The sequence below is a fragment of the Oncorhynchus tshawytscha genome, linkage group LG11 (genome assembly GCF_018296145.1).
Source record: "Oncorhynchus tshawytscha isolate Ot180627B linkage group LG11, Otsh_v2.0, whole genome shotgun sequence".
Classification (NCBI taxonomy): Eukaryota; Metazoa; Chordata; class Actinopteri; order Salmoniformes; family Salmonidae; genus Oncorhynchus; species Oncorhynchus tshawytscha.
In genome coordinates this window covers 31903751-31930634 of record NC_056439.1, presented here as the reverse complement: position 1 = coordinate 31930634, position 26884 = coordinate 31903751, and the positions used below count along the sequence as shown (strand labels likewise).

At 42.3% G+C, this 26884-nt stretch overlaps 1 protein-coding gene across 1 annotated transcript in view; it reads right to left on the bottom strand.

The window, feature by feature from the left end:
* The window catches only part of LOC112261752 (E3 ubiquitin-protein ligase pellino homolog 2), a 42807-nt gene extending 18889 nt beyond the window's left edge, over positions 1-23918 (bottom strand). The window contains exons 1-2 of the mRNA XM_024437348.2: positions 23546-23918; positions 1774-1903 (exon numbers count right to left, since the gene is read on the bottom strand). Coding sequence (XP_024293116.1) covers positions 1774-1903; positions 23546-23622 — 207 coding nt within the window. The 5' untranslated portion in view covers positions 23623-23918. The remainder of the gene's footprint in view (positions 1-1773; positions 1904-23545) is intronic.
* Between the last annotated feature and the right edge of the window lie 2966 nt (positions 23919-26884).

Sequence of the window (26884 nt, the reverse complement as noted above, 5' to 3'; positions counted from 1 at the left end):
ATTCTAACCCCGAAAAGGACCATTTCTAAATATTATGCTGCGAAAACAGCCAAATACACTACATGACCAACAGTAGGTGGACAACTGCTTGTCGAACATTTCATTCCAAAATCATGGCCATTAAAATGGAGTTGGTCCCCTTTGCTGCTATAATAGCTTCCACTCTTCTGGGAAGGCTCTCCACTAGGTGTTGGAACATTGTTGCAGGGACTTGCTTCCATTCAGCCACATGAGCATTAGTCGGGTCGGGCCCTGATGTTGGGCAATTAGGCCTGGCTCGCAGTTGGCATTCCAATTCTTCCTAAAGGTGTTCAAATAGGGTTGAGGTCAGGACTCTGTGCCATCTCGACAAACCCTTTCTGTATGAATCTCGCTCTGTGCACGGGGGGCATTGTCATGCTGAAACAGGAGGGGGCCTTCCCCAACCTGTTCCCACAAAGTCTGACGCACAGAATCGTCTACAATCTCTGCTGTAGCATTAAGATTTCCCTTCACTGGAATTAAGGGGCCTTGCCCGAACCATGAAAAACAGCCCCAGACCATTATCCCTCCTCCACCAAACTTTACAGTTAGCACTAGGCATTGGGGGAGGTGGTGAAGCATGATTCATCACTCCAGAGAACTCGTTTCCACTGAGTCCAATGGTGGCGATGTTTACAACATTCCAGTTAACCATTGCTATTGCGCATGGTGATCTCTGGCTTGTGTGCGGCTGCTTGGCCATGGAAACCCATTTCATGAAGCTCGCGTCCCGACAAACCATTCTTGTTTGGAACTCAGCAGTGAGTGTTGTGTGCCCTATCATTTCGCAGCTGAGCCCTTGTTGCTCCTAGTTATTTCCACTTCACAATAACAGCACATACAGTTGACCAGGGCAGCTCTAGCAGGGCAGAAGTTTGACAAACTGAAGAAGAAGGAACAGCTATTTTCATCTGTGTGTACAGCTGTGAGGGGAAGGTCAGCCAACTGCAACAACATCCTCCTCACTTCACCCCACTAAACCAAGTTTAATCGAGGCCCTGATACCAGGGTGGCAGAGGGAAGGGGAGGTGAAGGTGCTGGGGGGTTAATAAAGCTCCATCATTATATAACAGGCTGTACATGACCTCTTACATAAACCTACACATACTGGTGTGTGTCGTGAAACAGCAGAGAGAGCAGGGCCCAGTACAGTTCACTGAACAGGCAGTCAGAGATGACACAGCCTTTATCAGCTAACAGCTAGCTCCTAAACCTTTTCTCCCAGTGAGAAGAGCTATCAGACACAGTCAGGCTACAGGGTGGGAGACTAACACAGACTGAAGGGCCTTAAGCCAGAAGGCCCAAAAACAAAAAGGAGAAGTGCTTTGAAACATGTGCTTCTAAAAACTGCAGACGTCAGCAGCAGGCACTCTAGCTTGTTTAGCTGACTGCTAGGATACCAAATGTAGGAATGCAAGAGGACAGACATGCTGTACTGGACTGGCAGTTTTCTGGCAGACACCACACATAGCAAAGCTAGGAGGTCTGGCTGCAGCTTTTGTGTAGTATATGTCAGAGCCATCAATAGAGCAACAATATTTTCTTGACTGGGATTTCAAGTTAGATACGTGAAAAACGTGTTAAAAAGTCAAATGACTTAAATTCAGTGTTGGTTCTCACTGTTGTGTCAATTGTTGGTCATTCTACCAATTTGCTAAGAAGGGTAATAACATATTCATGAGAACTCAGTCTTCACCCATCAATTACTTAGTTTGTGCATGAATATGTGAGTAGGCCAGGTTCCTGGTTTACCTTGCTGGCTTGTGGCGTGTTGAGGATATGGACGGTGCTGGGTTTAACACCGTTGGCTTTGCTTCTCTTGTACAGGGCAAAGCGGCTTTTCCTTCTGCCCCGGTCTCCGTTTGGGAGGGAGCCATTGTACCTATCAGAAAAAAGGGGAGAAAGAATGTGAGAGAGTTTCTAACATTTCAGGAATAGTTCATTCATTCCCCCAAAGGGTAGATAAAGATATTCTTCCAAGAGAGAAAAGGTCTCTGAAAAAAGAACGTTACAGAATATTCTTGTCTGTACGTGAATGCATGAATAATAATGTGTGTTCCTAGGGGTTTTGGAGCAGGGCCATTTGTATCCACTTTCATTCATCCACATAGATCACATTCATTGTATTAGTTATCTAAGCGTCACCTTGGATTATAGCTGGGTTATTACATAAAGCACTTTAAAATGCTCCCCCTCCGTCTGTCAGCTAGCTAGCCACGCCGCAGCTGTTACTCTGCACTAGTCTGTAGAAGAGCAGAGTTTAAGATGTGTGTCAGGTCTCCTTTACAGGACTATCCAGACCAGACTGGGGAGGCTCTCTGACTCACATGATGGTCAGCAGCATAATACCTCTACCGCATTAGTCACACTAACTTGGAGCCTGAACTGGCTGACTCAAATTAAAAATACACAGGACAAAATGGCCTCATCATAACAACTTCTCTATTTAGTGTGCGGTTAACATTTCTATCTTGGTGCACCCTTGTGATGCCCAGTCTCTCAGTCGGCTGTAACTACGGGCCTGGTCTGCCTGGTGAATGGAGATGCCTCTTCCAGAACAGACCAATACTCTACATCCACCAGCTGGCCCCTACAGCTGGGAAACCCCATGCTCTCCTCCCATTCAACACACAGGCCTTCTGTTCGGTCATCCACCCCCCACAGAAGAGAGTTCAGGTTGACATTTTGACTGATTACAGTATTTCAGAATCAATTATATTAATTGAATAAAAATCCAACAACCTTTCCTTTTATTAGCGATTGGGCTAAACAACCAACCACTACACTGTAATCCCCAAAGCCCTTGTTACTGCAACGACTACCACCGCCTCCCCATACTCATCCTCCCTCCCCTGGCCACCTGTCCCCACAGCCAGGCAGCCTGGAAAACACATGGTCTCAGTCAGAACAGGGTGAGAGCTGGTCTGCTAGACACAACCCACTCACAGGGGAATATTGTAGCTCTGCCATCGCTGACTGACTGCACACGAGTGTGATCAATATGATATGAAACAGGTCATGACCGCTGCGATCAGTCCACAATAAAGCAGGATCAATTCCACTCTTCTGTTAGCCTTCAGCAACCACCCCTTCACAGCTGTTATTGTCAGTGGTAACAGTCAATGAAATCTCTCTAGCTTGATGACACTGGGCCATTACATCTCTACCATTCCAGTGAAGCCATTTGGCGTTGGATAGGAAGACTGGACATAAATGCCAGTCCATTATCCATCATTAAGGACAGGAAGTGAAGTGTGCAATGTCACCTGGAGGCCTCTTCATCATTGCATTAGCCAGGACAGCCTTTTAAATCTGTGCTCTAGTTTATTGTAATCTCTTTGCCTTTTGACCTGGGCCAGAGTGGGCATTTTTAGCCTCTTGATTCTTAGAAGGGATTAGAATGGAGGCTCTGAGCATCACCTGTACTCCAGCCCTGCCACCATACACAAGAAAGAGCCACCTGCAGTCCCCTAGTCATCGACTTAGTGACAGCACAGAGTTAACGTAGTATGAGACATTTGTTAAAGCGATAGCCCTGGCTATGACCCCAAGACTGCTTCTAGGGTCATGTGAGGATGGCACAGTGGGTTATGGGTCAGAGGGGCTTAAGGTAGGGCAATATGTTTTTATATTTTTGTGTGACATTCCAGATGCCTGTATTGCAAGAATCACATTTTTTTAATGGTAGATTGTTGTCATGTCTTTTTGGTTGTCTCTTTCTGTGCTGTGTGCACCTTCCCATTTACACCAGAAATCTGTATATAATTGCAAGATGCTCATGTCTACACCCTAACAATGGGAGTCATTGTCCCAAAGGCAAGCTTAGGTCCAAAATGAGCCCATAGAAACGCATGGGGCTTATTTTGGATAGATTTTAGCGAGTGAAACCTCATGCTTCGACTCTTCCCCTATGGTTTACACACACACACACCCCCAAGCTGCTCCACCTGCCACTCACAACAAAAATGAGGGATCCTCTCTAACAAGTGGTTTCAACTCGCTATGTGCATTTCAGGTTTGGTCCACAGAAACCCATTTTATTGTAATAGAGAAGTTCACCTTTCTAACCATACCCTTTTATGTCTCAACTACTCAAAATGTACACAGAACAGACACTACTAAAACGAGAGTATCAATGAACATTGATTCTGGGAAATGAATGTTCAGTTTGTCACACGCGGCATTTCAGTACCAAGTACCAATAGCAGCATTTTAGCCAAAGACTTATACTAGCTGTCTAGTCTTTATAAATGTGCAATAAGCATAAAACAATTATTTTGGGAATTGGAGAGAAATGAGGTAGGTCACTTGATTTCAACATCTAAACAAAAGTGGACAGGCTAACAATGCTATTCAAAAAGTTGGAGACACAGAAAACTGTTCATAAACTGACATTTAAATGTTCAACTTCATTCATCTCCAGCACCACCCCAACATATGTGAAAATGATGTGTTTTGTAGTAAAAAAGGGGAAGATAAGTGTTTCCAATGACAATCATTGTGTGATGTTGACCATTTGTGAGTAGGCATTGCCTACTAATTGGTTGATGATGACATTGGAAACACTTACATTTCTCTGTGTGTTTCCAATGATGTCATCAATCAAACATTGGTGAGTTTCTATGTCATATGTTGATGTAGGGGTGGTGCTGGAGATGAATATGAAGTTGCAATTTTTTTTTAAACGTTCCCCCTATAACAATTCAACTGTTCTGCCTTGTTAGCTAGCAAATAGATCCAAGTTGGCTAAACTTGAAACTTAAAAGATTAGCTGGCTACTCACTCGCACGTGGGCTTGTGTGATTGAACACCGGTCTCAAACATTTCCTACAGCCCAAGGCCTGCTACAAGAAGTTAGACATTATTAGTGAATGTGCATTATGCAAGGCTCTGGTTAAATTTGGAACTAAACATTGCATTTTCAAATGACAGATTTGAAAGCCAGATCATTGATTGCAAAAAAAAAGCAGGCTAAACTATTTTGATAAAATCATTTAATTATTAGCTGGTATCATGGTTGTGGAAGGCTTATCAACTAGCCTGTATAATTTCACAACCCTGAATTCATTGCTGACCGTTTGAAATTGAGTGATTTTGACCTTTATAAAAATTGTACAACAAAGAGAAAACATAAAATAAATAAATGGAGATATTGCCCAGCTCTAGGTTAAGGTCTTCATAACCAGTCCAAAATGTGACAATAGCAGCATTTCCGATTCATCATCTATAATGTAATCCTCAGCAATGTTATCTACAGTTAGTCACCATACTCCAGTCTTGGTGTTTGGAGGTCTGTGCTCCACCTACCCGGAGATGTCCCCATCAAATACAATCTTCCCTCACAGAATCGTTCTTCAGGGGAGACTTGCACAATCAATAGGTTCAATCCCACAAGCACAATGAATGGACAAAGAGGACTGTGGAGAGGCAGAGGCTGTATCCTGATCAATCCCCCCTTTCATTTCCTAAACCCACTCACCCAGCCTGCCCACTCACTGCCCAGTGCCAGTGCTGCCAGCCAAAGCCGGGAAGTGGCCATGCAAATACCACTGGGTTAAGACAAACCAGGGTGAGAATTGGAATTCAAATAGGACTATGCTCTCCATTCAAATTACATGTCATGAAGATGTAACTTTGGATCAAAATCTAGACTATAACAGAAAGGATAAGCCCACAAATTATTGTATTTTTTTTAAATGGCAGGCATCTTATCCCAACAACCCCACACTGACTCAAAATCTCCTGACTCAAAATGTGTATGTGTATGGGGGGTGCGGGCAGAATTCGATACCACGATCAAAACAGTCACACTTGCGACATTTTGACTTGGCAGTGAGACACACATTTTTAATTGGTCGCAAGGGTGCCAGTGAAAACAATGGACCTGGTCACGTTATAATTATTATCATGATTTATTCAAACAATTGAATTTCATTGCAATTGACCAAAAATAAAGAAGCAACAGCAGCACGGAAATGCCCGTGTGTGCGCGCGTCAGAACTTGCCTTTATGAGGGAGGTTTCGGAAACCCTCCGGGCCAGTCAATCATCCCAGTCAGTGGGCAGAGAAACAAATATTGTAATGATGCTATTTTTAATCTAGGCTATATAATTGATTTTAAAAAACGATTAAACAATGGATGCTTATTTATCACATGCTCTCTGCACAGATATAGCCTACAGACAAACTGTCAGGCAGAGAGAACCCATAGCTCTCAAAAAGCCGGTTGTTACGAGGAGCGAAGAGCGATAGCGGTAAGGGTAGGAAAGATGTTCCAAGTTATAACTACCATTAAATTCTAAGGCAAGAATGGGTATGCAAACCACATGTTTAAAAAGTTTAAAGTCTTGGTTAAGTATTTGTGATGTGCAATTCAGTCATCATGGAATAGTATACCTTGAAAATCAGACATTTTCTTTTGTCTCTTTGGTCCTTGAAAAGTCATTTAAGTTATGGTAGCCGATTTAGAAGTTCTACTGCGCTAATAGTGCCTTCAGAAAATATTCATACCTCGACTTATTCCACATGTGGCTGAACGGCTCAATCTTGTGTAGCAACATTTGAAATTGTGTTTTTTATTTTTTACTTTGGAATAAAGTAGACGCGCAGAGCTAGAAAATTGTTTATCATACAGTACAGTTGAAGAACAATGGGAAAGTAATTCTGCTTTGAAAGTTGATAAACTTGTAACCCCACTTTTGAGAAAATGGCCCTTGAATGTTTTGGTACACCTATTGGAAAGCTCTTCTTGGTCTACACCCATTCAGCATTGTTTACACCATCTTAAGCTTTAGCCCCACCCATCTCTTTAAGGATTCACATGCGAGGCCATGTGCTAAACAGTGAGTACAACCAAAGATTTAGACTAAAAGCTAGTTTATACTATGTTATTCGACATGTCTGTATACAGTTGTCGCAGTGACATCATTAATTTTTTGGGGGGCGTCCGACATCAAACTTGTCGCTATCGTTTTGAAAAAGTATAAACAAAAACAGGCTGCATGACATCAGCCTGATGGTCCAAAATAACATAACTGGTGTATTGTAACACCAATTTAGTATATGTCTGTAGCAAACCAGGCTAAAAGCAAAAAAAAAAAAATGGATTCGTTTCTAGCTTGTTAGCTAGCTAGCCAGTTCAGGGCTCCCAAGTTGCACAGCAATCTAAGGCACTACATCACAGTGCCTAAGGCATCACAACAGACCCTGGTTGGATTCCAGGCTGTATCACAACCGGCCGTGATTTGGTGTCCCATAGGGCAGTGCACAATTGGCCCAGCGTCGTCCGGGTTTGGTCGGGGTGGGCCGTCATTGTAAATAAGAAGTTGTTCTTAACTGACTTGTTTAGTTAAATAAATAAAAAATATTAATATATCATATAGCTGATAACACCTTAGCTTTAGCTAAATTGTATTCATTATTACAGGACAATAAACTCGCAACAAGATAATGGCGAGCTAATGACAGAAAATAGCTTACGGTTGGGAGTGTGACAAAATAAAAGCAGGGCATTCTACCAGAGAATTGTATAACTTGGACATTGTCTTGTTGGCCTAATGTTATACCCTAATTTGACTTTGGTGCAGATCATGTAGTTCCTCTTATTACAGTCTCTGGTAAACACACACTATATAAAATCAAATCTAAGAGTGAATTTGTCACATGGACAGGATAACCAGTGAACTGGTTACTTGCATAGTGGAGTCTTTTTTTGACATGTAGCTAAATAATTAACCAAAACCCTAACTCATAACGTTACCACCTTGCATGAATCTGCAGGCAGCTAAAGCTAACCAACTAGCTAGGTTCAATGTTAGATAGCAAACATTAGGCTATAACTAGCAATGCAAATGGCTCTGAGATGCAAATATTACTACACAGATCATACACGTAACGTTAACTAGAGAGCCAGCCAGCTAATGTTAGCTAACTTGCACTGAACAAGTTGAATTATTTAAAAATATATATAATTTGACCCCTTTTTCGTGGTATCCAATTGTTTTAGTAGCTACTATCTTGTCTCATCGCTACAACTCCCGTACGGGCTCGGGAGAGACGAAGGTTGAAAGTCATGCGTCCTCCGATACACAACCCAACCAAGCCGCACTGCTTCTTAACACAGCTCCATCCAACCCGGAAGCCAGCCGCACCAATGTGTCGTCCGGGTTAGAGAGGGTTTGACCGGTAGGGAAATCCTTGTCTCATCGCGCACCAGCGACTCCTGTGGCGGGCCGGGCGCCTGGCCGGGCGCCTCCCTACCTGAATTAAAGGCTAACAACAAAAAATCTAAATTTCTCAGATTTTCCCCAGACCTCAAAATGGTCCCCTGATGTAGTTACATTTTTTATTTTATTAAACTAGGCAAGTCAGTTAAGAACAAATTCTTATTTACATTGACAGCCTACCGCGGCCGACCCCAATGACGCTGGGCCAATTGCGCGCTGCCCTGTGGGAGATGTGGGTACGCAGACCGAAGAGTCACTGCTGCCCCTCATGAGTTCCGATGTTTTGTGGCCCCCACCCCTGCTCTAGAGGAGTTTGCATAAAAAAAGAAAAAAATACACATGTAACTTTGACATCCGTAATAAATATATTTTGCACATTATTTTAAGTGTCTTTTCTTTGCTGTTACAGTAAATCTATCCTAATTAAAAAACACAAAGGCATGCTAATTTAAAAATGTGGCTAGTCATTCTTAGCCTGGTTTTATATGGAATGAAGGAACATTATGGGACAGAGGCCAGATCATGATCAATTATTATATTTATTTAAAAGATTGTGCGACCTAATCATGTGCTGGTGCCACCAACTGAAAAAGGTTGGTAGCACCAGTGCCGCCAGTAGAAAAGGTTAGTGTAGAACCCTGAGTGCAGGGGACACAGGCCACACATATAGATTTGAAATGCAAAATGCTTTTAACAGATGCTCTATACATGAAATTCACAAAGCACCAAACACCAGAGAAATGACTGATGTATTATTTCGTTCTCTCTCCATAAATGTTTAATAACACCTTACAATGAAAGCACTGCAAGGCCACACTTTTCTCCCGGATTTTTTGTTGTTGTTGACAAAAAGTCTAGGTGGTTGTGCCTGAAGCACAATGAAATGTTGCCCAAGGAGGATAGCTACGAAGCACTGCTGAACGAAAGTAACATCTACAATGGTAAAGACAGAGCATTAATAATCAATGTCCCACCAAAACAGGCTCGGAAACGCATCACTAAGAAACATTCAGATTAAAGTGCTTTTCTTAGCCCCATGGGGGGTATTACTACACCACCAGTGTTATGGGAGCTAATACGTGGACACAGACACATCACATCTATGGCACATAGCTACATGAGAATTTCAACAAAAGCTGTGTAGTGAAGGCCTACTTACTGTATAGCATGCAATTGCGTAAAATGTTAGAAACATGTCTACTGAGATTTTGGATTTTCCTAAAATGGGTCAATGGGAGATGTTTATTGAATTAAGGAGTTTTAAATTCCCTAAATGGCATTTATATCTAAAATGAGAGAGAACATACTTTATAACTTTCATTATGTGAGTAGTCAGTCAGTTCACCTGGCAAACAATGGATGCTGTGAGAATTCTACAAAACCGCAGTAAACCAATCTGTTTTCACTAAATGTCAATAATGTGGTCCTTAAAATACATAAATCATTTGAAAACAATGTGGCAGTTGTTACCCATGTCTAAAAATCCCAATACCGTCTGTTATGATATTTAGGCGTTATACAGCCCAAATGTAAAGCAAGTGCCATGCTAAGAACGTTCAAATCTGTGGGACATCTTTTTTTGTGAAACCTGCAAAAATCAGTGTTCAGATTTGCTCTTTGTGATGGGTATTCTTCAACATAGAGTAAGATTAATGTGACATTGTATTGCCAGGTATGGGGTCAAATCAGCTTCTAAAGCCCATTGAGCATGAGGTGACACTGTTGAGAATGATTAAAACATCAGTGAGGAAGCAAACACAGACTAGTGCACAGAGGATGGGTCCCGTGAGCGCACGCGGAATGTGGTCAAATGAGCAGAGGATGGTTGCGCAAACACAACATCCCCAAATGGATTTCTCTTCTCACAAAAAAAAAATTCTTGCTCTTGCAACTGCAATAGTTGTATAATGAACATGGTAGTCACTAGTTAACACCGCTTCAAATTCTTAATTATTATGGCTAAACCACACCTATTTCGACATGTTCTCTTAAAATCAGATTTTATAACTAAACTTATGCTAACCTTATGCCTAACCATGATTTTAAATTAAGACCAAAACGTTTGTTTTTGTATGCAGCCAATTGACTGTGGCTGAGTTATTTAAAGGAAATTGTATTTTGACAGTGAAAGGCAATGGTGGTGATGTAGGGACAATGGCCGACGATAAAAAGGTATCGTTTTTCAGTAGAGAACCTAACCAACCAACTATGATTTCAATATTAAAATTGGTAGTAAGTTGGTCTTCTTTTACTAAAGCAGTCCATTGATTAGGCAAGCAAGGTTAGCGTCAGCTGGCTAGGAAGTTAGCTAATTAGTTAACATTTAAGCACATAGCTAGCTACGTCTAGCTAGCTAAGTCTGTAATTACACTCCAAAAGGTCATTGCTAATGTGGCTATCATAAAGAACTATAAACTGGACGAGAGTGCCAAATCGGGATTCATCTGAGAAGAGCACACTTCTCCAGCATGCCAGTGGCCATCAAATGTGTGCAGGGTAGCCTAGTGGTTAGAGCGTTGGACTAGTAACCGGAAAGTTGCAAGTTCAAACCCCCGAGCTGACAAGGTACAAATCTGTCATTCTGCCCCTGAACAGGCAGTTAACCCACTGTTCCTAGGCCGTCATTGAAAATAAGAATTTGTTCTTAACTGACTTGCCTAGTTAAATAAAAATAAAATAAATAGTGCATTTGGAAAGTATTCAGACCCCTTGACTTAACTGACTTGCCTAGTAAAAAAAAAAAAGTGGTAAAATAAAAATACATTTGCCCACCGAAGTCGGTTACAACACTGAACTGCAGTCAGGTCAAGACCCTGGTGAGGACAAAGAGCACGCTGATTAGCTTCCCTGAGACGGTTTGACAGTTTGTGCAGAAATTCTTTCATCAACTGTCCAGGTGGCTGGTCTCAGACGATCCCGCAGGGGACGAAGCCTGATGTGGAGGTCCTGGGCTGGCATGGTTACACGTGGTCTGTGGTTGCGAGGCCGGTTGAATGTACTGCCAAATTCTTTAAAATGACGTTGAGGCGGCTAATGGTAGAGAAATTAACATTCAAGTCTCTGGCAAGAGACTTGCCACAACACTTGTGGCATTGTGTTGTGATAAAACTGTACAGCCTTTTGTCCCCCAGCACAAGGTGCATCTGTGTAATGATCATGCCGTTTAATCAGCCTCTTGATATGCCACACCTGTCAGGTGGATGGATTATATTGGCAAAGGAGAAATGCTCACAGGGATAGACACATTTGTGCACCAATACATCTTGTTTTTATTTTGGTTCAGTGTACATGGGCAATATTGTAAGCTGCTAACTGCACACTTTCAGATGGTCTATGTGAAATGCAGATTTTATTACTTTTACTCTGGCAGTTTTGTGCAGTTACAATAAAAGATAATGACCTCTAACCATCTTCTCTTTCTCCATTCCCTCTCTTCATACAGGCCCACTTTCACTATGTGGTGGGGAAGTTGTTCTGTCCTTAGCTGACAGAGATAGCAGATACAGGATCCACTCTGTTCCGAGTACCTAGGCTCTCTATACACAGCGCACTGGGTCTTCCTGCAGGTAACAATGACTTCGATCAAATCACCTCAATAACTTAATCATTAGTGGTACTGAGTGTTCCTGTAATTGCATTGACGCTGTACGAAGGCATTGTTATTAGGACATTTGTGACATTGAGAGGATGATATGTTATTGACTTTCACCAACTGCTTTCTATTTGATTAGAAATGTTGTTCTATACAGAGGACGGTTCTATATAGAATTTGTACAAGTACCTTATGTAATTGGATAGCTCCCCACAACGAGGGTTGGGCATGAAATGACAGCAGGCTGTTCAATACTGGGCCCTACTGACTGACGAGTGGCGTGATCGGATACAGCTCGACTCAGTACGTTATCACTTATTTAGCTAAATTATTATCCTTAGTTGCTTCTTTTGATGCACCAACAGTCTTTAAAAATCAACTGTTACACCTTGAATGCAACATCTCAAATCTGTCCTATGCCATTTCCTGACTGTTTTTACTCTCGCCCTCACGAGACAGGTCAGTGTGTGTGTAGAGAACATACATCTGACAAGGTGGAGTCCGGCTTTTACTGCACCGCCCTGGACCACTACGAGGCAGACGCCAAGTTCACAGGTGAGTCACCTTTGACCTTGACGCAACTTTCTTGTAAGGCTTTTGGGGTCATGAATGTTCCAACTCATCATGTGCCTTACAGAACTCGGCACATATGTAGCCCTCCACCTTCCTCGGTGGAATCCTGACCAGGGGTATCAAACTCCAATGCCTACGTACCCGTTGTGTTGGCGTAGTTACCAAACTAGTTGAAGGTGGTGACAGTGATGTGTCGCAGTGTGACCAACAAACAGCCACTGTGCCATCACCATGCCAGATGACGACAACCAAATAATATTCCTCCATCCTGGATCACGATAAAGACACACCTAGTCTCTAACTCTATACGTTTGTTGAATATGAACAAGTGAGTAGTGGGTTTGTATATGCAAGCGCGTGTGTATGACACACGTTGTGTACAGTCGTGGCCAAAAGTTGAGAATGACACAAATATTAATTTTCAAAGTCTGCTGCCTCAGTTTGTATGATGGCAATTTGCATATACTCCAGACTGTTATGAAGAGTGACCAGATGAATTGCAAAGTCCCTCTTTGCCATGCAAATTAACTGAATCCCCCAAAAACATGTCCACTACATTTCAGCCCTGCCACAAAAGGACCAGCTGACATCATGTCAGTGATTCTCTCATTAACACAGGTGTGAGTGTTGACGAGGACAAGGCTGGAGATCACGCTCATGCTGATTGAGTTTGAATAATAGACTGGACGTTTCAAAAGGAGGGTGGTGCTTAGAATCATTGTTCTTCCTCTGTCACCCATGGTTACCTGCAAGGAAACACATGCCATCACCATTGCATTGCACAAAAAGGGCTTCACAGGCAAGGATATTGCTGCCAGTAAGATAGCACCTAAATCAACCATTCATCGGATCATCAAGAACTTCAAGGAGAGCAGTTCAATTGTTGTGAAGAAGGCTTCAGGGCGCCCAAGAAAGTCCAGCAAGCGCCAGGACCGTCTCCTAATGTCGATTCAGCTGCGGGATCGGGGCACCACCAGTACAGAGCTTGCTCAGGAGTGGCAGCAGGCAGGCGTGAGTGCATCTGCATGCACAGTGAGGCGAAGACTTTTGGAGGATGGCACGGTGTCAAGAAGGGCAGCAAAGAAGCCAAATCTCTCCAGGAAAAACATCAGGGACAGACTGATATTCTGCAAAAGGTACAGGGATTGGACTGCTGAGGACTGGGGTAAAGTCATTTTCTCTGATGAATCCCCTTTCTGATTGTTTGGGGCATCTGGCAAAAGGTTGTCCGGAGAAGACAAGGTGAGCGCTACCATCAGTCCTGTGTCATGCCAACAGTAAAGCATCCTGAGACCATTCATGTGTGGGGTTGCTTCTCAGCCAAGGGAGTGGGCTCACTCACAATTTTGCCTAAGAACACAGATCAGTGTTAAGGCAGGGATAGACTACACCGTTTGTCTGTGCTTGCCCCTCTACTCTGCAGTCAGTGATGCAGTCCCCATACACACTCATCGACTCGGTTAGTCCTCCCCACTAATTACATCTTCTGTCCTCTATAGATTGTACTGATACCCCACTAAGAACCTGGAGATCTTCATTGGTTCTGAGGGAGGTGACGTGGCCACCAACAGTGCCTGGGACACATTCCAGTGTTACCACTGTCTGGAGAACAGCTAGAGCGTAGTCATGACCCCTCCAGAGACATCTGCCGCTACTTTATCTTCAGCGTGCCAGCTCTGCTGCATCACAGAGCTAAAGGTATGGCACCGCACTCCAAACAGTCATGTAGGACTGCTTTAATCAAATTAAACATACTTGTATGCTCATTTAAAAAGTAAGCGCCAAAAGTATTGCCACAGTGACGTTTTTGTTGGTTTTGGCATTGAAATTATACAATGACTATGAGGTTAAAGTCTTGACTGTCATACGTTCAAATTAAAGATTTTCATCTATATCGGGTGAACAGTTTAGAAATTATAGCACATTTTGTACATTGTCCCACCATTTTAGGGGACCAATGGTATTGGGACAAATTCACGCATGTGTATTAAAGCAGTCAAAAGTTTAGTATTTGGACCTATATTCTTAGCACACAACAACTAAATACATAGCGTGTGACTCTACACATGTTGGATGCATTTGCTGTTACATGTCCTAATAATTCGAAAGATTGCTCAGAAAACCAGGTGTTTTTTTTTACCCGATTATGACTTTAAGGCAATTAAGATAAGCAGAGTGAGGTGCTTACATGACTAATGCCCCACAGCCTTTTGCCATAAAATAATTGCGCTAGAGGGGATGGCCGCAGTTTTACGGGCTAATGACCAATTGTGCTATTTTTGTGTGATTTCTTTCCGCTGATCCTAACTTTGTCATCAATAGTTGGCACTATGATTGAATATTTTCCCAGTATTTTACAGATGTTTTATCCCGAGAACAAATCACTTCTGTCCCGGGTAACCCAGTATTTCCGCCCCAAAACCGTAAGTGTAACTAAATAGCATAGAAAATAGGCCTGTCTGGATTTGAAATACATTTCAAACCTGATGCTACCTGAGCCTGATGAGAAATATATTAAATACATTTCAAACCTGATGCTACCTGAGCCTGATGAGAAATATATTAAATACATTTCAAACCTGATGCTACCTGAGCCTGATGAGAAATATATTAAATACATTTCAAACCTGATGCTACCTGAGCCTGATGAGAAATATATTAAATACATTTCAAACCTGATGCTACCTGAGCCTGATGAGCCATATATTAAATACATTTCAAACCTGATGCTACCTGAGCCTGATGAGCCATATATTAAATACATTTTGGAAGCCCTACATTAAAAGTCCAAAAAATACTAAATGATTGTGTCATTATCCAATACATATGATATAGGCTACTGCACATAATGCATGAAAAAAAAACATAAAAGCCCATAGATGTAGCTAGCTATATGCCCTCTTGGGTAAATCAATTAAAAAAGCTCCAGTAGGGTAATCTTTTTTAGTGGGAATGACATTATTTTATAGACTGGATTTACACACCTCCTTCAAATTATGATAAAGTTGGGAGAGAACATGCAAATCTGGTGCAGCACAAGTATAGGCTAGCGAATTTGATTTTACATTTTGAAATATAATAGGGCCTATTTCTATAATTAGTAGTAGGCTGACTCATACCTTTCATAATATTTCCCCTAATGTTGTTATAGCCTACCACCTCTTTCTCACAACAGTTAAATGAAATAAGTTGTCCTCATCTTCATCATTCTAATGACATGCTTAATATAATATAGTTGGTCTAGAATTATATAAGTGAAAGCAGTCTCTCTTCACTAAGATTGAATGGATATGATCTGAATAAATAACGGTCATAGCCTACCGCCATCGGGCGTTCGCAATTCTTTCAAACTTCCCATGAGTTCTATTGGCTACTATATTTAACATTCAGCAAACAAGAGCTTGCATCCCTCGTCGAATGGTATAAGAAATGCAGACTCTGCAGTATTTATTTGGGCTGCAATTTCTGAGGCTGGTAACTCTAATGAACTTATCCTCTGCAGCAAAGATATCTTGGTGTTCCTTTCCTGTGCCAGTCCTCACAAGAGCCAGTTTCATCATAACGCTTGATCCTTTTTGCGACTGCACTTGAAGAAACTTTCAAAGTTCTTGAAATGTTCCTTATTGACTGACCTTCATGTCTTAAAGTAATGGACCGTCATTTCTCTTTCCTTATTTGAGCTGTTCTTGCCATAACATGGACTTGGTATTTTACCAAACAGGGCTATCTTCTGTATACCACCCATACCTTGTCACAACACAACTGACTGGCTCAAACTCATTAACGAAATAAATTCCACAAATGAACTTTTAACCAGGCACACCTGTTAATTGAAATGCATTCCAAATGACTACCTGATGAAGCTGGTTGAGAGAATGCCATGTGTGAAAAGCTGTCATCAAAGGGAGGCTACTTTGAAGAATCTCAAATATATTTTAATTTGTTTAACACTTTTTTGGTTACTACATGACTCCATGTGTGTAATTTCATAGTTTTGATGTCTTCACTAATATTCTACAATGCAGAAAACAGTAAAAAAACAAATAAAGAAAAACCCTGGAATGAGTAGGTGTGTCCAAACTTTTGACTGGTACAGTATATGCCTATATCAATCTTGAAAAGGATGATCTATTTTGGATGCAATTTTAGGGAGTGGGAGTGTGATGAGTGGGGGAGCAAGTTGGTCGCTCTGGGAACAGATGGAGTTACTGTGATGACCGGAGCCAAGAATGGTGTGGTCAGCCAGCTGAAGGGGGGCAGGGCCTACATCATCAGCATCCACTGTATGGCACACTGCCTTGAACTGACCTTTTCTGATGCCATCTGGTCCAACGTGATGTTTCAGGAAGTAGAAGACCTCTTCAGTGGGCTCTACAACTTCTACCACACCAGTCCACTGAACAGGGTAAACCTGGTAAACAGCTTCCAGGCTCTTGGGCGCACACCACTGGTGCCCACCAGAATTGTCGGGACCCGATGGGTAGGACACCCATTATGTGCACTGGACCACTTCCTGCGAGGTTACCAGGGGCGTGTCCAGCACCTGGAACAGGTAGTTATTCTAGATTGCCATGCTACGTACTCTAAAAGTCATCATCAATACGTAATGTCCAGTAAATAACAAACACGGTTACAAATTGGTAACATCATGTTTCAATGCTTTATGCACTGATAAAGTGTCATATCTAATAGATTTTTTGGACAGCAATTAATTGTCTACTTGTAGGTCTGTTCTTTATGTATTTCAGATTCAATCTGCTGATGCCCAAAATGTCAGAGGTGTCCAGCAGGCCAAGGCCAGGAAATACTCCAGTATTGCGAGGGAGGATGCTGTTATCCGTTTCTGTGGCTTCCTGCATGACACACGAACACACCTGAGCAACCTGTCTGCAGAGGGCCACCATCACCATAGCAGAAGCCCACAGCTCCTCAACACAGGCAGTACTTAAAAATTACAAAACTAGGTATGTTTATTTAAGCTGCAATAAGAAATACTTAACTTAAAAGAATTAAGAGAAAGGATGACATCAATAAGAGAGGGAGAGAGAGTGAGTGAGTGTGTCATAAAGGAAAATTCTGAAAGGATGGTAAAATGAGCCTTTTATCATCAGAGATGGGTCCATGATGAAGGCCACAATGGCCAACAGATGAGGGAATTTCGCTGAACAGAGGTGACAGCAAGACCCTCGTCACCTCACAAGACAAAACGCTTGATGGGCTAGTCGAGAGTATGAGTGACAGGTTCCAGGACGCCAGTGTTACGGGTCCTGTGTGCCACCAAGCTGGTCAGCTTCACCAACTGGCCAGAGTCAGGAGATGCAGCAGATTACTTTATGTTTTATATTAAAGGGCAGTTAGGTTAGGCTCAGGTTCATCATCATATTTTTATAGTTTGAGAATTAAAACTGCATGATGCTTGTTGTAATGTATACAGTAATTCTAGATTTTGGTGACACTGAAATGGAAACTCTGGTGGACCACTACAAGCCTGTTGAGACCTCTGGCATCCATGTTGAAAGGATCCCTGACCAGTGGACTGTCCTGAAGGTGCTGATGTATTAAGAGCCACAGTCCCTGCAGAAGATGTCCTGGTTCTGTGTCAGAGGCCATCAGCAGTCCTGCCCTGATTTCCGCCATTGGTTGAACTGGTCCTGTCCTTCCCTGCCTCCCCAGATGAATGTGAAAGAGGTTTTAATACCATGAAACAGGTGAAAACCGATTGGCGGTCCAACCTAAAGTCTGATACACTGTCAGATCTCCTTATGGTACAGCTGTCCTCTCCAGAGATCAGGGAGTATGATCCGATAAAAGCTGTGACGCTGTGGCACCAGGACTCTGTCAGGAGTAGGAGGCCAGACTTCATGGACCGTGCAGAGGGTGATTGCGGTAGAGTGAAGAGTCTGATGAGGTTTAAGTTGATTAAGCATCTGATAGGTTTACAAAACCTAATTTACTATTATGTTTGATCCATAAGTACATATAATAGCAAATACTTCAGTAGAAGTTTGAGTTGAAGACTTCTTAAGTTGTATTCAGGCTGGGAAATTAAATCGAGCCACAGCAAAAATAACCAGCATCTGATAAGTCTCTATTTTACCTGTATTTTTTCAGGGTATTTCTACTCAAAGTAAAGGATTTGTAGACCTGCTTCCCCTGTGTATCAGAAGAGCACCAGTTCTATGTCCACTGCACTTCTCATAATTGTATCTTACCATTGTTGTTGCCCTGTTTTGACTTCCATGTACGCTTATTTATTGTATCTGATATGTTTGGTTTATTTCATTGTGTGCCCACTGTTTGGCATTTTTTCACTATGTATAGGACTTTGTCAACTACAGTTGTTTTTAAAATGTGCTCTACAAATAAACTTGATTTAATTAACCGTTGATCAATATGATAACAATTTTGTTTCAAATTTTGCTCTGGCCTCCTCTTTAAGTTTGTAATCAACATAATACCTTATCTCAATGAAACGTACTGAAATTAATGTATATGTGACACAAAAAAAAATGTAAAAAATATGATTGGCTGGTGGATTTTTTCATCTACCAGTCCCCTTGGTAGATAAGCTAAAACGTTAATTTCGTACATTTCCCAACCAGAAGCCATGGATTACAGGCAAACATCCTCACCAAGCTAAAGGCTAAAGCTGCCGCTTTCAAAGAGTGGGACACTAATCTAAGAAACCCCGCTATGCACTCAGCCAAACCATCAAACAGGCAAAATAATCAATACAGGACTAAGATTGAGTCCTACTACACCGGCTCCAACGCTCGGCGAGAATGAGGCAGGGCTTTAAAAATATTACGGACTACAAAGGGAAACCCAGCCATGAGCTTCCCAGTAACGCGAGCCTACTAGACGAGCTAAATTACTTCATTGCTCGCTTCGAGGTAACATTGAAGCATGCATGAGAGCACAAGCTATCCCGGACGACAATGTGATCGCGCTCTCCGTAGCCGATGTGAGCAAGACCTTTAAACTAGACAACATTCACAAAGCCACGGGGCCAGACCGATTACCAGGACGTGTACTCAAAGCATGCAGACCAACTTGCAAGTGCCTTCACTGACATTTTCAACCTCTCCCTGTCGGAGTCTGTAATACCTATATGTTTCAAACACACCACCATAGTCCCTGTGCCCAAGAAAGCGAAGGTAACCTGCCTGAATGATTACCGCCCCGTGGGTAGCCATGAAGTGCTATGAAAGGCTGGTCATGGCTCACACCAACACCACCATGCCAGAAACCCCAGACCCACTCCAATTTGCATACCACCCCAACAGATCCACAGACGAGGCAATCTCAATCACACTCCACACTGCCCGTTCCCACCTGGACAAAAGGAACACCTACAGTGGCTTGCAAAAGTATTCACCCCACTTGGCATTTTTTTCTATTTTATTGCCTTATAACCTGGAATTAAAATGTATAATTTGATTTACACAACATGCCTACCACTGTGAAGATGCAAAATATTTTTTTTTTATCGTGAAACAAACAAGACAAAAAAAACTGAAAACTTAAGCGTGCAATACTATTCACCCCGCCTAAAGTCAATATTTTGTAGAGCCACCTTTTGCAGCAATTACAGCTGCAAGTCTCCTGGGGTGTCTCTATAAGCTTGGCACATCTAGCCACTGGAAATTTTGCCCATTCTTCAACGCAAAACTGCTTCAAACTGGATGGGTTCCGCTGGGGTACAGCAATCTTTAAGTCACAGTTTCTCAATCGGATTGAGGTCTGGGCTGTGACTAGGCCATTCCAATACATTTAAATGTTTCCCCTTAAACCACTCAAGTGTTGTTTTAGCAGTATGCTTAGGGTCATTGTCCTGCTAGATGGTGAACCTCCGTCCCAGTCTCAAATCTCAGGAAGACTGAAACAGGTTTCCCCTCAAGAATTTCCCTGTATTTAGCGCCATCCATCATTCCTTCAATTCTGACCAGTTTCACAGTTTCTTCTGGACATTCTTTCATAAAGCCCAGCTCTGTGGAGTGTATGGCTTAAAGTGGTCCTATGGACAGATACTCCAATCTCCGCTGTGGAGCTTTGAAGCTCCTTCAGGGATATCTTTGGTCTCCTCGTTGCCCCTCTGATTAATGCCCTCCTTGCCTGGTCCGTGAGTTTTGGTGGGCGGCCGTCTCTTGGCAGGTTTGTTGTGGTGCCATATTCTTTCCATGTTTTAATAATGGATTTAATAGTGCTCCGTGGGATGTTTGAAGTTTTAGATAATTTTTATAACCCAACCCTGATCTGTACAGCTCTAAAACTTTGTCCCTGACCTGTTTGGAGAGCTCCTTGCCACTTGCTTGGTGGTGCCCCTTGTTTAGTGGTGTTGCAGACTCTGGGGCCTTTCAGAACAGGTGTATATATACTGAGATCATGTGACACTTAGATTGCACACAGGTGGACTTTAATTATGTGACTTCTGAAGGTAATTGGATGTATCAGATCTTATTTAGGATCTTCATAGCAAAGGGGGTGAATGCATATGCACGCACCACTTTCCATATTTTCATTTATTTCACTTCACCAATTTGGACCATTTCGTTTATGTCCATGACATGAAATCCATTCAAAATTACAGGTTGTAATGCAACAAAATAGGAAAAACACCAAGGGGGATGAATACTTTTGCAAGGACCTGTATGTGAGAATGCTGTTCATTGACTACAACGCAGCAATCAACATCAGTGCCCACAAAGCTCATCACTAAGGACCCTGGGACTAAACACCTCCCTCTGCAACTAGATCCTGGCTTCCTGACGGGCCACCCCCCAGGTGGTAATGGTAGGCAGCAACAAATTTGCCACGCTGATCCTCAACACTGGGGCCCCTCAAGGGTGTGTGCTTAGTCCCCTCCTGTACTCTCAGTTCAACCGACTGCATGGCCAACACGTCTCCAACACCATCATTTAGTTTGCTGATGACACAACAGTGGTAGGCCTGATCACCAACAACGAGACAGCCTATAGGGAGGTCAGACACCTGACAGTGTGGTGCCAGAACAACAACCTCTCCCTCAATGTGAGCAAGACAAAGGAGATGATCGTGGATTATAGGAAACGGAGATCCAAACAGGCCCCCTATTCACACTGACGGGGCTGAAGTGGAGCAGGTCGAGAGTCAACTTCCTTGGTGTCCACATCACCAACAAAGTGTCATGGTCAAACACACCAAGACAGTCATGAAGAGGGCACGGCAACACCTTTTCCCCCTTAGGAGACTGAAAGATTTGGCATGGGTCACCAGATCCTCAAAATGTTCTATAGCTGCACCATCGAGAGCATCCTGACTGGTTGCATCACCACCTGGTATGGCAACTGCTCAGCATCTGACCGTAAGGGCCCCCAACAAATTGTCAAAGACTCCAGTCATCCAAGTCATAGACTGTTCTCTCTGCTACCGCACGACAAGCGGTACCAGAGGGCCAATTCTAGGACCAAAAGGCTCCTTAACAGCTTCTACACCTAAGCCATAAGACTGCTGAACAATTAATCAAAATGGCCACCCGGACTATTTACATTGATCCCCCCCCCCCTTTGTTTTTACACTGCTGCTCACCATTTATTAATTATGCAGTCACTTTACAAATTACCTCGACTAACCTGTACCACACATTGACTCGGTACTGGTACCCCTGTATATAGCCTCGTTATTGTTATGTAATTTTCTTGTGTTACTTTATTATTTTTTTATTTTTATTTTTTTCACTAGTTTATTTAGTAAATATTTCCTTAACTCTATTTATTGAAATGCATTGTTGGTTAAGGACTAAACCCTGGGATTAAACACCTCCCTCTGCAATTGGATCCTGGACTTTGACAGGCCACCCGCAGGTGGTGAGGGTAGGCAACAACACATCCGCCATGCTGACCCTCAACACACGGGCCCCTCAGGAGTAGGTGCTTAGCCCGCTTCTGTACTCCCAGTTCACCCACAACTGTGTAGCCACACCCAACACCATCATTAAGTTTGCTGATGACACAACTGTGGTTGGCCTGATCACCAAAGACGATAAGACAGCCTACAGGGAAGAGGTCAGAGACCTTGCAGTGTGGTGCCAGGACAACAACCTCTCCCTCAATGTCAGCAAGACAAAAGGAGCTGATCATGACTACAGGAAACAGAGGGCCGCGCATGCCCCTATTCAAATCAACTGTAGAGGAGACAGTCAAGAACTTCAAGTTCCTCAATTTCCACATCACTAAGGTCCAATCATTGTCCAAACACACCAACACGTGAAGAGGGCACAACAACACTTCTTCCCCCTCAGGAGGATGAAAAAAAATTGGCATTGGCCCTCAGATACTCTACAGCTGTACCATTGAGAGAATCTTGACTGGCTGTATCACTGCTTGGTATAGCAACTGCTCTGCATCCAACTGCAAGGCACTACAGCGGGTAGTGTGTACGGCCCAGTACATCACCGGGACCGAGCTCCCTGTCATCCAGGACCTCTATACCAGGCGGTGTCAGAGGAAGGCCCTAACAATTGTCAAAGACTCTAGCCACCCAAGTCACAGTCTGTACTATCTGCGATCACCCAGCACGCAGTACCAGAGTACCAAGTCTGGGACCAAAAGACTCCTGAACAGCTTCTACCCCAAAGCCATGACTGCTTTACAGTTATTAAACGGCTACATTGACTTTCTGCTATTCGCCACCTACCTACATGTACATAGCTGGTACTTCAAGCAATCACCTAACCAAACCTACATATTACCTCAATCCCCCCAACTACCTTATTTTATTGTCTCACTATTTTCTTACCAATTTGTCAATTTTCTTACTTTTTAACTGCATTGTTGGGTAAGGGCTCGTAAACGGTTCAAGGTAAAGTCCACACTTTTCGTATTCATCGCATGTGTCAAATAAAAGTTTTATTTGAATTAGTTTAGTATCCAATTATTAGTGTGCATGTAAGTTAACCCTATTGTCAACAGCTAAATCGAAGTTAAGCATGAATATGTATTCACAGAAAAAAATATTTAACTCCAGCCCGTGTTTTCTGTGCAGGAAAAAAGTTGACGTTCACAAACATAGCTTCGACTTTTTCACCTAGCCTACAAAATGTCAGCTAACTAAACTGGTTGACTTTAGAAAATACACAAGCCTTTCTCCAACTTACCCTAATACTACCAGCTCCCCGTATTTTATTGGGTCTTTAGTCGGGCCGCAGTGTTCCTCCTGGCTTTGCGAAAACATTAGGCTTTTTCTTGCTTCTATGGACAGCAGGCGCCCCTCAATCTCAATGCACTCGCCCAAATTCAAAAGGAAACGATCATAGGAAATTCACTTCAAAGGGTGTAAGCAGCTGCCATTTCACACAATATCACGTCGTATACGTCTTTACAACCATATAGAGCCGTCTTATATAAAAAAAATAATCGAATATAATTATTTTTGTGTTAGATATGTTACAAGCAAGTCGTAATTAACGCAATTTGCCAGTTCAATCCGCTCTAAAAGCGGATGCATAAACAGCCAGGCACAGGGGTGGACCATACCATTCAGCAGTCCTTTACTTTAAACAGGGGGGACCTTTAGACAAATTCCTCTCATCACTTTTTTTGGACTCATTTATTTACACAACACTTTATCGATGTAAGCTGATATAGGGATATGATATTTTATTTTTCATCATTTGATTTCTATAATACACCTTAGTCAAATAAATACGAGAAATTAGAACAGACGTCCCTTGTGCGATATATCACATGGGCAGGGCTAGAATGAGACGGTACCTTCTATTATGTAAACAAAGAGTACTATCTGGCTATTCTTAAAGGATCATAGTTTTCACATTTCACACTGCCACGTTCATATCATTTAGAAAGAACAGAACGTTTGAAACTCACACGTTCTTAGGCCAATTTTTCTAATTTTCAGACCATAATAGCGTAGACTTAGATGAGACCTGTCCTATTATGGGCAGTGGGTCCAAGACGATTCCTAAAGCTTGCAGAGCGCACCTATGAATGATTATTCTTTAGGCTGTCCACAAGGTGAGTATCCCAAAAACGAATCAATTTATGCCGGGATTTCTTCTCACGTGGACAGAAGTAGGTGGGGGTGCATATGACTATGTTTAAACATATTGACTGATTATCAGAATGCAGCATAAAACTGAGCAGTCAAAATGATATCCTCTCGGTTTTGTGTTGAGAGCAAGTGATGCAAATGTAAATACTGTGGACTGCTGTGACTAACTAGAATGAGGGGCCACAGGGATGACAAGGGTCGAATTAGACCATTCTCTATTTGGTCAAAGAAAAGTCAGCAGTTCAAGTGAATAACACATCAACTGCCTTTAGACACAATGCTGCAATCGGGTGACAATAATGGGGGAGCTGGGGAAAAGTTCCCTTTCAATATAAGTTAGTCTACCCCCAGGAGTGAATATCTCTGACCTACACCTTTGAGCTTCTAGCCTCACTTTAATGTGATTCACTGTAACGCAATGGTGAGGTTCTGACCACTCATCAACTTACAGTATATTCAGCTAACGTTTCATGGGCCTGTTTTACCTATCTTCACAAGGCATCAATATTATACTCTCCCTACCCCACTTGGAAACCTGCCCCTTTATGGCACACACTGCTGTCTCCTGCAAAAAGAGCCACATAACGGTCCATGAGTCATCCTATATTGTTAGATAGGTAACTATGTGTTTGAGCACAGTGCCATTCACTATTCAATACTTTTCTCGAACGTCTTACTGAGCTAAGAGTAGCAGAATCCAAACCAATGTTAAATTAATCTCACATTTTCAACTTAGGAAATCCCTCTGGTCTTCCTATCCTGTATGTCCAGTCATTGTCACACCTTTCTGGTGAATGTGCCACTTCTACAGTTCTGTCTGCATCAAGAATTGGCTGTCTGTCCTGTTTCACAAGGCTCTGCTTGGCTAAGTGCCCCATACCTCCTAACTCTCCATTGTCAATAGCACATTTCAAAGTGCAATAACAGTTAACACAAAAACAAAAGGTCGGGGTGAGGGGGGGTCACGGCGGTCTAAGGAGTGTTACTTCATATGTAATGCATCATCAAAAGGAGTTCTGGACTTTGATGTTATTTTTGATGTACTAATCCTGTCTATCTGTAAGCAATACTGCAACCCACTTTAAACCATGGCATTTGTTGGTTACATTCATAGTTCTCCATATCAGGCCATTAATAGTACTGTTACTACAGATAAACCTCCATGTCTGTCTGTATATTAGGATCAAGCTACTTGTGCTGTGAACACCAACTTTCTGCCCCCAGGCTAGTCTTAACAGCCTGGGGTATAATGACTATTGACTTTTGTGTGTGACAGTCTCTGTCCCCCCATTTCATTGAGGGCATACTGTCTGTTTAAAAGAGCACAGTAAGACTCCCTTTCCATACCCCCCGCCCGCCTCCACCAAACACACACACACAAACCAAATCAACTTTTATTCATCACATACACAGTTTAGTGTACACATACACACACTCAGAGTGGATGGATCAAAGGCTCTCTAGCACATACCACACTGATGGGAAGCAGATGCAGAGAGGGAGCTGCTCTGTTGAGATGGGTCTGGCTTGTTTGTGTACAAAGTCAGACATTTCTTGGTAATAGGCATGGAACAGAGACTATCACACAATAGTGACTAACTGTATGAGCCATGATGATGTAATAAAGACAAAGCTCCTATTTACTTCCTACTCCCTCCCTGCCTTCCCCTTGCATCCTCATCTGTGGTTAAGTTCCCTGGAAGTCTTAGAAGAGAGCGAGAGTGTGTACATGTGTGTGTTGTTAAGAGTTTGTGGGATGTGGGATGTGATTGTTGTAGATTACTATTTCGGCTACATTTCCATAACTTCACATGGTCCTCATTTAAACACTCGTATATACATTCCAAGAAGAGGGATGAGTCATATTTAAACAGAGAGTGAGACATGCTTCACAGAAAAATGCATGCATGTGTGTGAGAAATCCAGTTTTGGGGAGTAGTGAACTACATGTACTTCAACTAGTAATTTAATTTAATTTTGCAGTAGCTTGGTGGTAGTTGAACTAAATTCCAATATTGGTAGTGTTTTCAGTAGTTCATAACGTTTTTTCATGTTGTGGTGTCGCTAACTACTGGAACTACACACAATTGTTTTTTAAATCATCCAATAAAATATGGGTGACAGGAAAGACTTGCATTTTCAGCAACAGACCTGGGTTATTCTCACTTGAAACACTTTTTGTGTGCCTAATGCTCACTTTTTTTGTGTTTAATAGGGCACAGTACACATTATGTTAACATCTGATTGAAGAGTGATCTGTTCTTGCAATTTGTAGTCTATTACATATTAGGTGTAGATATATGATAATAATGATATTTTAGATGTGATAATGTTTATATATGATAAGTAGTTTGGATGTAGTGAACTACTTTTTCAAAGTAACTTTAGTTAAGTAAACTATATTTTTCTTTAGGGTAGCTTTAGT